This window comes from Chlorocebus sabaeus, chromosome 20 (genome assembly GCF_047675955.1).
Source record: "Chlorocebus sabaeus isolate Y175 chromosome 20, mChlSab1.0.hap1, whole genome shotgun sequence".
Taxonomy (NCBI): Eukaryota; Metazoa; Chordata; class Mammalia; order Primates; family Cercopithecidae; genus Chlorocebus; species Chlorocebus sabaeus.
In genome coordinates, this window is record NC_132923.1 from 15127777 (window position 1) to 15142563 (window position 14787).

At 39.1% G+C, this 14787-nt stretch overlaps 1 protein-coding gene across 2 annotated transcripts in view; it reads right to left on the reverse strand.

Annotated features, from left to right (window-relative positions):
* CHD1L (chromodomain helicase DNA binding protein 1 like) overlaps positions 1-14787 on the reverse strand; it is a 54087-nt gene that overhangs the window by 19949 nt on the left and 19351 nt on the right. For both annotated transcript variants that reach the window (XM_008019336.3, XM_008019335.3), the window contains exons 7-13: positions 11325-11487; positions 9813-9968; positions 8358-8450; positions 6986-7082; positions 4860-4933; positions 3567-3677; positions 409-523 (exon numbers count right to left, since the gene is read on the reverse strand). In XM_008019336.3, the coding sequence (XP_008017527.2) occupies positions 409-523; positions 3567-3677; positions 4860-4933; positions 6986-7082; positions 8358-8450; positions 9813-9968; positions 11325-11487 (809 nt within the window). The remainder of the gene's footprint in view (positions 1-408; positions 524-3566; positions 3678-4859; positions 4934-6985; positions 7083-8357; positions 8451-9812; positions 9969-11324; positions 11488-14787) is intronic.

The following is a 14787-nucleotide window of genomic DNA, read 5'->3' on the forward strand; positions in this document are numbered from 1 at the left end:
GGGGTAACCATGACTGGGATTCCTTATCTGTGGCCAAGGAAAATCTCTGGAAGGTCAAATTATCCTCAAAGGGCAACGTCTATTTTTTATTTTTTAGCTTAGCTCCATAGCCCCATAACCCCATTTTTTAACTGAGTTAGACCTAACTCAAGAAGGATGAGTTAAATGACTTCTAAAGTTTCCTTCTAATCCTTTCACGGTTTGATTTTGCTCTTTCCAATAAAGTCAGTCTGGACTGATAATGTGACCCACCCAATACTACCCTAAGAGTCAACAGCACAGACGGGCTAAAACCTGGTGGTCTCTCAGCTTCCAGTGTGGGACTGTCGCCAGGACTATATTCTTCACCTTTCTCACAACCCGGAACTGCTGCTGGGCAAGCCAAGGTAGCAGAAAAAAATCACTTACTTGTTTTGGCCAATTCGATGAGCCCTGGCAGCTGCTTGCAAGTCATTCTGAGGATTAAAGTCACTGTCAACAAAAATCACAGTATCTGCTGCTGTTAAGTTCATGCCAACTCCACCTGAAAACAATGCAAAAAGGAACGTAATCAGCGGCACACAGACGAGGAGCTAGAAAATAAGCACAAGGCTAGAGAGGGTCAGACTGATAAACTGAAATCAGTCAAAACAATTGGCTTAATCCTTCAAATGGACCCACACCCCCAACTCCAGAGCCTTGTTCTAGCAGTGAGAAGTGCTACCTGACCTCTTATTGCCTGAAGGGAAAATTTTTATAACTGAATGAAACCGAATGAGCGGAGCAGGGGCAGGTGGCAAAAGTGGATACTTAAGTCAGTGCCATGGAGCCACTTTTTCTCTTCTGCTTAAAAACCTTGATTAGGTTTTGATTAGAGTAGTCTGAGGAAAAGGACACATGCTCTTTCAGAAAACAGATCTAAATATGAGAGGACTGCAGCGTGCACTGTCAAGAGAAGAGCGCCAAATGTCTCTTGCAAGTTACAACTAGGAAGAAAGATCTCTGATAAAAAGTTAATGAGAAGAGGGGATGGTATTATCCTCCTGAGCAGAGTGGGAAACCACCTCCCTCTGATTAGGGAAAACTCCAGTGAGTCTTTTTTGTACTTGTTTCCACATTAATCAAAGCGAAAGTAACAAAACCAACGGCAAGACAAGAACACTCCATGGAACAACTTGCTGGTCTTTCTTCAGTGCTGCAGGAAGAGAGCGGAGGAGGTACCTTGAGTTACAGGGATTAATTAAGAGAGCCATGAAGGTAAATTGCAGCCTTCTCTTTGATTAATGTGAAAACAAATACAAAACAGACTCCCTCTTGCCAGGGTCGTTAGAGCTTGTTGCTGAAACAAGCAAGCCTGAAAGGGCTTGTTCCATGAACCTGAATTAAGGACTAACTTTTGAGAAGGACTACTGACCATAAGCTGGATCTCCAGACAAATCAGGGAGGAATATTCTAATTGAAGTCTTCATATCAAGTTGAAGTTGGAACAAGGAGGTAATCATGACTGATTACTGAGAGATGCTATATTATACCTAATAATAATGATAATGTCACTTATGCTGTGCTTACTACTTGCCAGGCATTATTCTAAGCACTCTCTCTATATTAACTCCTTTAACCCTCACAACAACTCTGTCGGGAAGTTGAGTAGTTGCTACGATTATCCCCACTTTATAGATGTTGAAAGGGAGGGTAAGGGACTTCTCTGAAGTTGCAAGGCTAGAAGGTGAAAGAGCCAGGATTCATTCCCTTGCAGTCTGGGTCCAGAGCCCGTGCTTTTATCCACTGTACTGTAATACTTTTCAAGCGCTTATTTCATTTTAAAATGTGTTCCATAAAATTATCTTCTTGAATTCATGTTGTCTAAGTGCAGCTCTTCTTCACTGAGGGGTGAGATTTTTTATAAATAAGCTACACCCACATCCATGAATAGGAACATATTCATGAGCTATCACTGCCATCTGGTGGCAATATGATTCAATCGCAGAAATACTTGAAAGTTGGAAGGAAACCTGTTAAATAAATGAAAATACTGCAAAACTGTGATAGCAAACACAACAGTCAGTGTTTGAAAAAGGCTAATATCCAGGACAGCTTCAGCCCCCAGAAGATCTACTCTGAGTCCTCCAAGGAGATTAAATGAAAAGCAGAGATGTCTTTTTTCCTAATTTTAGACATTTCAGACATAATGCTGCTCTCTGAAGATGATGAAATCATTAAAGCATAAATAAAACTGTCTTCCTGACAGTGATGATGCACTGCCTGATTCTTTCAGTTTCTCCTGAGACTAACCCCGAGGCAACTGATCACATGAGAAAATGGCTGAGATTCTGCGTGCAGTCTATGATCTTGGAAGACTGAGGCCAAATGAATATGTTATTAATTTTATTAGCGAGATAAACACAGGTGAAATAATCTCCTTATGATCAAAAATTGTATCTAACACTTCTTTCACATACCCTTATAGTACTAGGCATTTATAAAGCTTTCTAAATAAGACTGAACTTTCTTTTTAGAAAAATATCAATCTGTCTTTAATAGTGGACACACATCCCTTTCATGTTCCTACATGTACTCCATCCAGATTTATGTCTACAAAACTAAGATAATGAAACTAGGATCTTATGAGTTCAAAACTAAGGTCAGCTTGCTCCAGGACATGAGAATAATTTCTTATTTTATTTTTAAGATAGAGTCTCATTCTGTCACCCACGCTGGAATGCAGTGGTGCAATCTTGGCTCGCTGCAACCTCTGCCTCCTGAATTCCAGCAATTCTCTTGCCTCAGCCTCCCTAGTGGTTGGGATTACAGGCACGCACCACCACATCAAGCTAAGTTTTGTATTTTTTTTAGTAGAGACGGGGTTTCACCATGTTGGCCAGGCTGGTCTCAAACTCCCGACTTCCAGTGATCCACCCATCTCGGCCTCCCAAAGTGCTGGGATTACAGGCGTGGGACACCGCGCTGGCCTCTTTTTTTTTCTCTCAGACACCATAATGACTTAGAGAATCATTTCATCTCCAAGAGCTGATTTCAAATTATGTAACATATTATGAAAGCACTCTGTAACTGGTAAAGCATTACAAATGTCATAATATTCATGATTTAAGTCATATATGGACAATGTCATAAATAATTCTAAAAAGTTGGTAGTTTCAACATAATCATATTTTTAAACAACTAGATTTTTGTTAAGCTTTTCAACACTATTCCAGAGGAATAGTCCAGAGGAAGGACAACTAGCAGACAACTTCACAGCTGGGAAGAAGAGCTACTTCCACTGAATGTAAATGAAACATTCCACAAAATTACAGAAACCTTTCAGGACATTCCCAGGTCAATGGTCAAAGCAGATTAAAATTACTTTCCAATAACCCCAGGTTTCAGCCTTGCTTCTTTGATGAGATGACAGTTTGGACAGGGTGGATAGAAAAGAGCACCATGCTTGAAGTCCAGTACTTTGTTTTACATTCAATAATAACCTCACCTTTCAGAGAATTAAGGAAAAAAGTGTACTAACAGTTGGGATATAATAGTACTCTATTACCCCTCATTTGTCTGTTTCCATCAATGCCTTTGCAGCCTACCTGCCCTAGTACTCAGGAGAAAAACGAAAATGGGCTGCTGTCCAAAGTTCTTAATGGCCAAGTGTCTCTCTTCTCCTCTCACAGAACCATCCACACGCTCATAGCTGTAGCCTTTACAGAGAGAAAGAAAAACAGAAATCTTAACCCTTTTCAAGTAGTCTTTGGGGAATAAAAAATTAAGCCCAAAACCAAAGGCCAATTTTGTCCCTTTGCATATACAGGCACAATCCTACTTTAAGCAAATCCCATGGGAAAAATTTAAACTAACAGGGACAATTATCATTTTACAAAAGAACTCACCATAACATACTCCTCTGGATTTTTTAAGTACATGCAGTTGAAGTCGTTGGCATTTACGGAATTAACACTCAGTTTTGACTATTCTCAAGCAACCCTGAGCATCTATCCTTATGGTAGTTGCAATTTTGCTGAGACATAATTCTTATGCAAACACAAGACAAGTGCTTGGAGGCAGGTGAGTGAGCCCTTCTAACCACCCAGCAATCTGCCTTTCAAAGAGGCTTTAAGAGTTCACCACCTGTCTCCGTGCATCCATGTGTGGAAGGGGGGCTACAAGCTCAGGCGGTCTGTGCATCTGGGGGCCCCTCAATAGCCAGTGGCATGTGCCAACGGCATTTCTGCAAGTGTCCGCTGGACCAGGTATACTACGGAACTCAAGACACCCGGTCTGAACTACTTTTCTAAATTGTAAGGTCTGGAGCCGATACTTATTCAACACTGAGCTCAAGATCAACTCATATTAGGGGCTTTTCTCATCATCTCACACAAATCTTATTACATATTAAACAGACTTCCCAGGTAATAACCAATTATTCTTTATTGTCTATATAGAAAAAGTTGCTCTTACTTTTCCCCTGGCTTATCTGGTATCTCTATAATTTCAGTATTCGCCTTTTCACTGATCATGAGTAAGTGCCCAACTGTTGAGGTGAATGTTACAAGACACTAAAAGTTCTAGTCACCGAAACTTTATCATACATTTTCAAAAACACAACATTTCCACAACATTTGCTCTACAGTCCATAATTTTAAACCACGTGACTGACGGGAAAGTGGGTGTTTACTTCTGCCCACGTGCCTCTTCTCTGCTGTCCATCCTTGCCTTCACACATCACTCTCCTCTCGCCTCACTTTTGATTTTTTGGTTCTGAGTAATGTTCTCACCCTGCTTTCCTTTGTAATATTCTCATATCCCATATTATCCTTCATGAACCTATCTGGACTGTTAAGTCTAACAGAGCCTTAGGTAATGTAGTGGCCAAAAGGTGTCACCTCTGTAATCCATATAGTCTTGGAGAATATCCAACATCTGGGTCATTTGGGAGAAAAGTAAAACCCGATGGCCCCTGGCAAGAAAAAGAAAAGGAAACACTGCCAAGTCTAGTGGTATTTAAGGTCAATTTCCCTCAGGCAAAATTTACCAAAGAATACAAGTTTATAAATAAATACCAAAGTAGAAATATAAATGTCATATGACTTATAGACTGCCTCAGAAACTCCAAATGTTTTCTATGAGAGTACACCTCCACAGGTAGCTGTATCCCTCAGAGCATTCATCCTCAAACTAGAGTGGAGATTATTCCCAGGGGACATGTCAATGCAACAGGGGATATAAGCCCTAGAATAAACAAGGTGCCTCCTTCTGGAATGTCACTTTGCTCAGTGGAAAGAAATATAAGCTTTCACTTTTGTAGCAAAATAAATACCGATATGTGAAGAGTAAAATGCAAAATTCAAACGCACAAAAAAAAAAAAAGAAAGAAAAACTGGAGACTCTGAAGAAAGCTGTGGTTAGTCATCTACAACCCTTCCCTGTCGGGGGTGTAAAGTTACTATCCTCTCATCTACAGCTACATGGGTTGAGAAGTCTGAGAAGCATTACTTTAGAGAAGCAAGGGGTAAGTGACGTCTCATCTTCCATAATACACAAGAAAATTTTTATATAGTGAGAGGAGGGAAGAAAGGAGGAGGCAAAATGATGGAGTAAGTCAAGAACAAAGTCAGGCTTAGAGTCCCTTGTTACTTGCTGTTATTTTAAATGTGCGTAAACAAAGAAGCACAGCACTGTCAAAACAACATTCTCATTATAAAAACTTATTTAATCTGAGCTTGCAACAAGTGTAAGAGGAACAATTATGGGAAACTCTTTCAAGATTCAAGCCCCAAATGGGCAGAGAAAACATTGAACCTGAAAACCTCAATTCTAATCTCATTTCTGCCATTTGTTGGCTGTGTGACCTTGGGCAAGTCATATAACCTTTTTGGGTCTGTGAAATAAAAAACTGGCCAGAAGGCATTTATAGGTCCTTCTCCAACTCTAACATACTTATGGCAGATATATAAGAACCAATTAAATACAGTAAGACATTAAATTATTTAACTTGCACATTCCTAAAGTTGAGCAATTTTGCCAAATCCAAAGTTTTATATTAGTTCAGCCCATACCTAAGACAGTCATCCCAAAGGGATAATTCTGAAACCCATGGGAATCTGGGCTTTTCCTAGACTCCTCTAGAAAGACAGAACTCTGGTGACTAGGAGGATTAGGCATCAGCTGAAGACATGGCTGCTGAACACTAACTAAACCTGGTCTTTTTTTTTTTTTTTTTTTTTTTTGAGATGGTATCTCACTCTGTCACTAGGCTGGAGTGCAGTGGCGTGATCTTGGCTCACTACAACCTCCGCCTCCCGGGTTTAAGCGATTCTCCTGCCTCAGCCTCCCAAGTAGCTGGGACGACAGGCACAAGCCACCATGCTCAGCTAGTTTTTATATTTTTAGTAGAGATGGGGTTTCACTATGTTGGCCAAGATGGTCTCGATCTCTTGACCTCATGATCCGCCCACCTAGGCCTCCCAAAGTGCTGGGATTACAGGTGTGAGCCACAGCACCTGGCTCTAAACCTGGTCTTCTAATGAGCAACTCATGTCTCTGAGAAAGTCCTTGAAGTTCCTCTTGAGTTTAAATCAAATCCCACAGGTTAACAAAAATGAATGTTTACTGAGCCTTCATTATGTGTCAATTCAATGCAAGTTACTAGCAGGCAACTATAAAAGAAATGCTCAGTGTTGTCTCTGTCCTTGTGGAGCTAAACAATATATAGTTGGAGTGATACGGTAAACATACGCCAATTAACCAGACAGCAGATTAAGGCAGCACATTGCCAAGTGCTGGATTAGGATCAAAGTGCTGTAGAAATTCAGGAAAGGAAAGAATGATTGTGGAAGGGGTAAGGTGGGGTGAGATAGAATGGGGTGGGAGTGTAGCCACAGAGAAGGCAGAACCTGATTCAGCGTTAAGAAAAAAAAAAGAAAACTGGAATTGACCTGAACAACTCAGTGAGTTCCTCAATAGTCAGGTCTTAACAGTCGTTAGCTCAGAGCAGCAAATGTGAACCTACCCAGAATACAGGAATGCTAGTAGCTTATCCAGCAGGTGAAGCTTCCCACTGGCCTCAATCAGGTGGTCTCCAACTTCAAAAGGCTCCGGCTCCACACCTAGAAAAGAAAGAACCTACTTCCAGTAATGTGCCCTCAGTAAGGGCAGAAGCCAATAGCTAGGCTACAGGAAGAAAAGCCAAAAGCTCCTCATGTAAGTAGTAGTTTGCATGATGATCTTAGTCCTGTTTAACACCAATTACAGAGCCTGGTACATCCAACAAGCCTAATAAACATCTATCTAAGGAATAAAACCACTCTTCAGGAAACTGAGGCATAAGAAGATGCTAAAGGTCAAGAAGACCCAAAACTGAAATCTTGAGACTCACTGTATAAGTCAAAATGGCAGTCAGAATAACCTGGAGGGCTTCTTTCAAAACCTATGTGTTCCCAACACCCCCTCCTCTTAAAAAAGTTCTCATATGCACCTACTTGAGATTTTGTACAATCTTTAAACAGTTTGTAGCACTACTTGGCAGAGATTCCCTTAAAATGACTGCAGCAAGCCCTCTGTACTGATCCCATCTAGAGTCTCAGCGGCTACAGGAGTGCCTGCTCCAAGGGCTACCAATCAGGGAATCAAAAAAGCCCCAGTCTGAAGAAAAACAAAAACACCACACATCAAAATTCCTAGGATGCAGCTAAAGCAGTGCTCAAGGGAAAATTTACAGAGGTCTGTATGATGAAGTGGAAGCAACAAAGGAGACTGAGAAGGAGCAGATGGAAAAGATAAAGTATATCCCAGAAGCTGAGGGAAGAAAGTGCTTCAAGAAAGAAATGATCAACTGTGCCAAAGGCTTCTGAGAGGGTAACTGAAATGTGAACTGACAAATAACCATTGGTTGGGCAACAGGGAGATCATTAGTGAACCTGGAATAGTGGTGAGGAAAGGCTGACTGAGTCAGTTCAAGACAATGGGAAATCTAATCATGAAGAAATGATTTTTAAAAACCTAGATTATCATGCATTCCACAAAACCACTGGTCTTGACTTTTCATGTCATGAAAGAAAAAAAAGGGGGGAAAAAACACTGAAGAATGTTTCTAGATTATAGAAGAATAAAGAGATATGGCAAATGCAATGCAGGGTCTGCAGGGTCTAGGACTGGATCATGGATTTAACAAAAAAAAGAAAAACATACCCAGAAGGGATATTACTGGGACAATCGAAGATATCTGAACATGAACAATATACGAGTTAACATCAATACAGAGAAATTGAGAATAAACAAAGTAGACAAAGAAAGTATATGCAATTATTTTGAAGAATTTTGGTATGATTTGGCCACAGAAACATTACCAAAGAATAATGTGGGGGGAAAAGGCAGTGCCTCACCATCAAACAAATATGGGTGATCCACACACTTTCGAAGCTGGGACAAGATGTTCTGTAGTTTAACTTTCTTTGCCGTCTCATTTTCAAATGCATCTGAAATTTAAAAAAAGAGAGAGAGAGGGAAAGAGACAGATGGCCTACTGAACAAAAAAAAAAAAAAAAAAAAAACCCTGAGTTTTTATAAATAACCTTAATCATTTCAATTATATCCTTCGAACCTATACTAACCTCCCAAATTTCACTGAATTGTATGGAGAATTAACAGCATGTTCACATAAAATTTTCTTAACCATTTTGTTTTAAGAAAGACCCTCCACTATAAATTGAACTCAGGAGTACTCTGTTACTCTTTAGCAAATTCTAAATGTTCTTTAACTGTTGTTGTGGCGTCAAGGGTCAAAAAAATGCAAATTGAGAAATTATTTCATTTCTATCTCTCCTTTGCCACTTCCAATTCCTCCCAGTGAGTTTGATTCAACAAAAAAGTTTTGCACTCTCTTAAATATAGCAGTTCCCCCTTATCCATGGGGAATATGTTCCAAAACCGTCAGTGGATATTAGAAACCACGAATAGTACCAAACCCTGTACGTATTCTGTGTTTTTTCCCCATACATACATACCTATGAAAAAGTTTAATTTGGCACAGTAAAAGATTAACAATGACTCATAATAAAATACAACAATTATAACAATATACCACTATTCACAATGTTACAAACAGAAGAGTTGTTCTTAGCAATCTCAGCATATAATTGTTTTTCATTTTTTTATTGAGAACTTAAACCTTTTTTTGCTTAAAGGAAGCACTTTATGGCTTCTTTAGCATATCCAAAATGCAGGTATCACTACTCTTGTGCTTTGGGGCCATTTGTAAGTAAAATAAAGGTCACCTGAACAAAAGCACTGTGATACCATGACTATCAGACTGATGACAGAGCAGGCTACTAACGCTGACGGCATGGATCCGCAGAACAAAAGGAGGATTCGTGTCCTGGGTGGAACAGAATGAGATTTCCTCATGCTACTAGCAACCGAGTTTGATTTAAAATTTATGAATTATTTTTGGAATCTTCCATTGAATATTTTCAGACTGCAGTTCAGTGCAGAACTGAAACCTTGGAAAGCAAAACTGCGAATGAAGGCGGACTACCGTGTCTCACAGGGTGGGAGGATGAACGGCGTGACTGGGACACCTGGAATGTTTGCTTAATTACAGGCACTAAGAAAAACTGAGTGAGGGGAGAAAAGGAAATTTCACAACTGCAACAACCGAGGCTGAGTTAACATTTAAGATGCTCCGCCACCGTCCCACTGTAGCTGACCATAATTATTCAGAATACAAAATTCCATCCCATATTCTTGGGATCATACAAATGAGTGTGATTATAAAATATTTTACTACATGAAATCACATCCTCATTTAGTTTCTAAATTGACAAGTGCCCTCTGATTACCTAGGTCTTTCATCAAAATGGCCTTGTAGTATTTCTTCTGCAATGCTGACATGCCATGGTATATCACTACTTCTGTCTTCTTGGGAAGCTCTGTAGCTACGTCAGCTTTCACTCGCCTCAGCAGAAATGGCTGTAAGAGTTTGTGCAGTTCACTTGCTATGTAAGAAAAAAATATATATATAAGAAGTGTCGGACAAAAGTAGAACCAAGGCAATGAACTACTAGAGAACTTAAAGGAATTTATTTTTGTTTCTCATTTCACGCTTATTCTGCATTCTAGGCCAGTATGGTCATTTTTTATAGTATTTCTTCCTTCATTAGGATCTTCTTTTTTCTGGAATCGGGACTGGTTCTTAACCCAAGATCTAGGAACACTCAAAATAGCTTGATTCTTACTTATCTCATTTGCACAAAGCTCTTTTGTTTCCAGAGTATTTTTACATTTAATCTCACTGATCAGCAAAACAGCTTAGAAATTTCAAGTGAGGAATACTGTCCCCACTTTTATAGCTAAGTGAGGCTCAGAAATTAGGCAGCGTATCCAAAGTCACACAGCTGGATGTGAATGTGGCCAGCATTCAAATTTGGTTGACTTAAAAATCCCTTATTCTTTCCCCAGGTGTCTTGAATTTCAAAAATTATTCTAAATTAGAATTACACTACCTTTAGGATTGCCAGATATGCAAATGGAAATAAAAACAGGTGCCCAGTTAAATCTGAATTTCAAATAAATAATGAACAACTTTTTAACACAAGCGTGTCCCATGTAATACAAGTATGTCATGCATTTGACTAGAAGTCTTATATTTTATCAAGTAACCCAAAACATGGGAGTAATCAGAGCAGGTTCACCAGGTAATCTTCAGTCTGTGGTCTGGGGATTTTTGCTGTGAGAAGCCCCCTCAAATTCACACTTACCTAGTACATACAAACTCACTAGTTGGCATACCTCCCATCTGTTTTGAAAAATCATCCCAGGATAGTATCACAGGGATATATAGATAATCCTCCAACACAGAGGGGCAAAGATACAATAACAGAAGACTACAACTCTTGGTTGTATGAATGAGGAAGGGTTCCCATCCCACAATTCTGGTTTTGGTGCAGCATTAAAAGACATACCAGTGCTGTAGAATGCTGAACAGTAGTTTGGGACTACAGCATCCACATACTCTTCTCCCTCAGGAAGTGACATATAAAGTTAACAAAGTCTTTACAGAAATTACAAGTTGGGAAAAAAAAGTCTACAAATCAGCAGGCACTTTCTATTTCTTCCAAAAATGAACTAAAGAAGCTCTACTGCAAAATTACATAGCAAACAAGAGAGTCATGAATAGCAGACAACTGGGAACATGTGTGATCTAACGCCTCCCTAATATCTGCAGCTCTCTGTCTCCCCGGAAGGTGTCCTCTGGTCATCAATTCTCCTTCTTTTCTACCTATAACCATTATGCATGAGGATGGTTTCTGTGCCAAGACTTCTTGGGGATGATTTGTTGGAAAGGAACTTGCCTGACTCAGACTCTTTCTCAATATCCTGGTAGCGCTGAACAAAATCTCCCACCTCTTCCTTGGAAAAGAGATCAGGCTCCACAAAACTGAGGAGGGAGTAGAGCTCTTGGAGGCTGTTCTGGATGGGAGTTCCGGTCAACAGGAGACTGAAGACCACTGAGAACTCAAATACACAAATAAATACAATAAAAATTCCGTAACACTGGAATGCAAGGCTGAGTTACCCCATCACCACCTTTACCCACACAGAGAGAGGCATGATTTAATGGAATGACCAAGGGGACATGAAATCAGATGGCTCAGGTTCAAGCTGCATACTAGCTGTTTGATGCAGGAAATAATACCTCTTCAGTTTCAACTATAAGAAGGGGATAATAATCCTGTGAAGAAAAGACTGTTATATGAGGAGGTAATAACGCTTTGTGAATTCTGAAGTACTGCATGAGGATTTAATATGGCTGTTATTATTCAATTTATGTGGGGATTCAAACTATGTGTTACTACCTGTGTGGGGGAGTCTACTGAGCTATCTCAGACACAATGCACATGCTCATGCAGTTTGAAAACCCAACACTACAGCATCAGGCCCCACCACTGAAAGCAAGAAGTAAGATTTATAATAGGAGGCTGTCCTTTTATAAAATTTAATGGTGTGCCAGATGCAAGATGTCAAGATTTCTGGATGTTTCTGGACATAGGACGACAGAGAATCTCAAATGGAAAAAAAATTTTCTTAAATTTTGAACAACAGAGAAGAACATCAAGAATAAGAGACAGATGAAGTAGAAGGTTAGGAAAAAGAAGAAAAGATATTCGATCAAGCAAAAGATATTCTCTAAGCTGACATTCACAAGAACTTACACCAGTAGAATTAAATAATACATCAAAAGGGGGAAGCCACATCTTGACATCTTGAGTATGTATATCATTTTTTTTCTTTTGTTGAGACAGGGTCTTGCTCTATCACCCAGGCTGGAGTACAGTGGCATGATCTTGGCTCACTGTAACCTCCTCCTCCCAGTTCAAGTGATCCTCCCACTTCAGTCTCTGCAGTAGCTGGAGCTAACAGGCACTTACCACCACACTCAGCTAATTTCTTAATTTTTTTGTAGAGACAAGGTCTCACTATGTTGCCCAGACTGCTCTTGAACTCAAGTGATCTTCCTGCCTCGGCCTCCCAAAGTGCTGGGATTACAGGTGTGAGCCATAACACCCAGCCTGTTTTAAATGTCAAAACATAGTATGTAAATGTATATATATACACACATATATACACATACATACACACACGTACATACACAAGTATACTGTATTTTGATATTTAAAATAATATACATTTTGACTTCTTAAATATTATATGCATATATACACTACTTTTTGGGTATATACACACAGCAAAGATTATGGCAGCATACACACCATTAAAGTGTTAATGTAGGAGTAGGATTACTGGAATATTTTCCTTTTCTTCTTGTCTTTCTATATTTTGATTTGGAGGGGGTCATAGAAGACACTGCTTTTATAATATAAAAAATGATAAATGAATAACACAGTCAATGAAAACATATGTGAACAATTTTTTTTTTGCCATCTCCCTTTTTTGTTTGTTTCTTTTTAAATGTCTAATCAATGTCTACCCATTCATGCTTGTTCTGCTTGTTAGGTGATGTTTTTGTAGTATTTCAAGTATGGGAACTTGTCAAAAGAAATGTTTCCAAAAATCAATTCACATTCTTACAATATGTGTTCACCAAGTAAAGAGCTGAAGTAAATGAAGGCTGTGAGGTGACAAAGGAAACCTAGTCACTATAGGTAACTTAACCTATGACACAAATTAACATTTTGATTCAGTTAGGTCCATTTTGGGATCAAAATTATAACTGAGTAAAGATTAAGAGACTATCTCTGTTTGTAAATAGTATTTTGTAAGCTTTTTTCTGTGTGTATAAAATACTTTGCAAACATTTTCCATGTTATTAAATATTCTTTTACATAATTGTTCTTGGTAGCCTTACCTTTTGCAAATGCACTATGTGAATGTGGCATAAATTGTACAACCAATTCCCTATATTTCACATTTAGGTTGCTTCCAACTTTTATAAACTGAAAACAATATTAGGGGGGAAAAAAAAACCACCAATAGCAGTATGCCCCTCCCCATCTCTCAGTCCAATAAATAAATGTATTTTCTTTCCAACCAACTAGTTATCTGCAACCCAAGCCTCATCTAAAAAGAAATGCTTAGATGACCCAGAACCATTTCTTCACTTAATCCCTTTGAGCCTTAGTTTCCTTATGAATAACAAGAAAAGGCTCTGGGGCCAGCAAAAGAGCTTAGCTTCCCCGCTCAATGTCCAGGTTCTTTAACTATGCCTGCTTCTCTCCTCCCATTGTAAATTAGTAAACTGGCACAGTAGTTTATGAAGTCATCTTTTGTAAGGTTAGATGCCAGGATATGACAACTGCTACGGATTGAATGTGTTTCCTCCAAAATTCAGGTGTTGCCAATGTGATAGTATTAAGAGGTAGTGCCTTTAAGAGGTGGTTAGTTCATGAGAGCTTTTCCCTCGTGAATAAGATTCAGGCCTTTATTTAAAAAAAAAAAAAAGTGTCATGCAGCATTTGGATAGCTTGCTCTTCTGCTCCCTCTTGCCCATTCACCTTCTGTCACGTGAGGATGCAGTTAAGAAGGTTCTTGCCAAATGTTGGCACCTTGACTTTGGACTTCCCAGCCTCTAGAACGGTGAAAAGTAAATTTCTGCTCATATGAATTACCCACTCTGTGAAAAACAGACCAAGACAAGCTCTCAGAAGGAGATACTGTTAAAAGTCCCTACAAAGAAGGCAAAGGACACCAGGGATAGAGGGGGCCCCACCAGGGGACAGTAACCTTTGAGACTGGGCTAATAATACACAGTGATCATATCTACATTAAGAGTCTAAAAACTGCAACTTTTAGGCCAGTAAATGTAGAATTCGTATCTAAGACTTTCCTCCAAATGACCTTTAAATTTATCAATTGGTTTATTATAGGACAAGGAACAAACTTCAATTATCATCACAGAAATTAACATATAAGGTCTCATCAATGAGCAAACCTTTACCAAGTCAGTAAGAAGAAGGGTATTTCACATTGCACTGACTCCTCAGAAAAAAGGACCAATCTAGGCTACAATGATATTTCTCATCTACTTTGCCAGAATGATGCAAGAGATCCAGAGAAAGGAATGAAAGCAAGTGTATTATGCTCAAAAGTAGGAGAAAGACAAGAAACTGGAGGTAATATTCAATAGCATGTAAATGGTCTCTTTATGACCCCAGGTGAACTATCAAATTTTTTCAACAGGTAAATTGGGGAGAGGGGTACATGTCTTGATATATCTACTATTGTGTAGAGAAGAATCATAAGATTTTTTAAAAGAAATTGTCCCTTTGAAGATGTTCAAAAGAGAGTTGAAACATT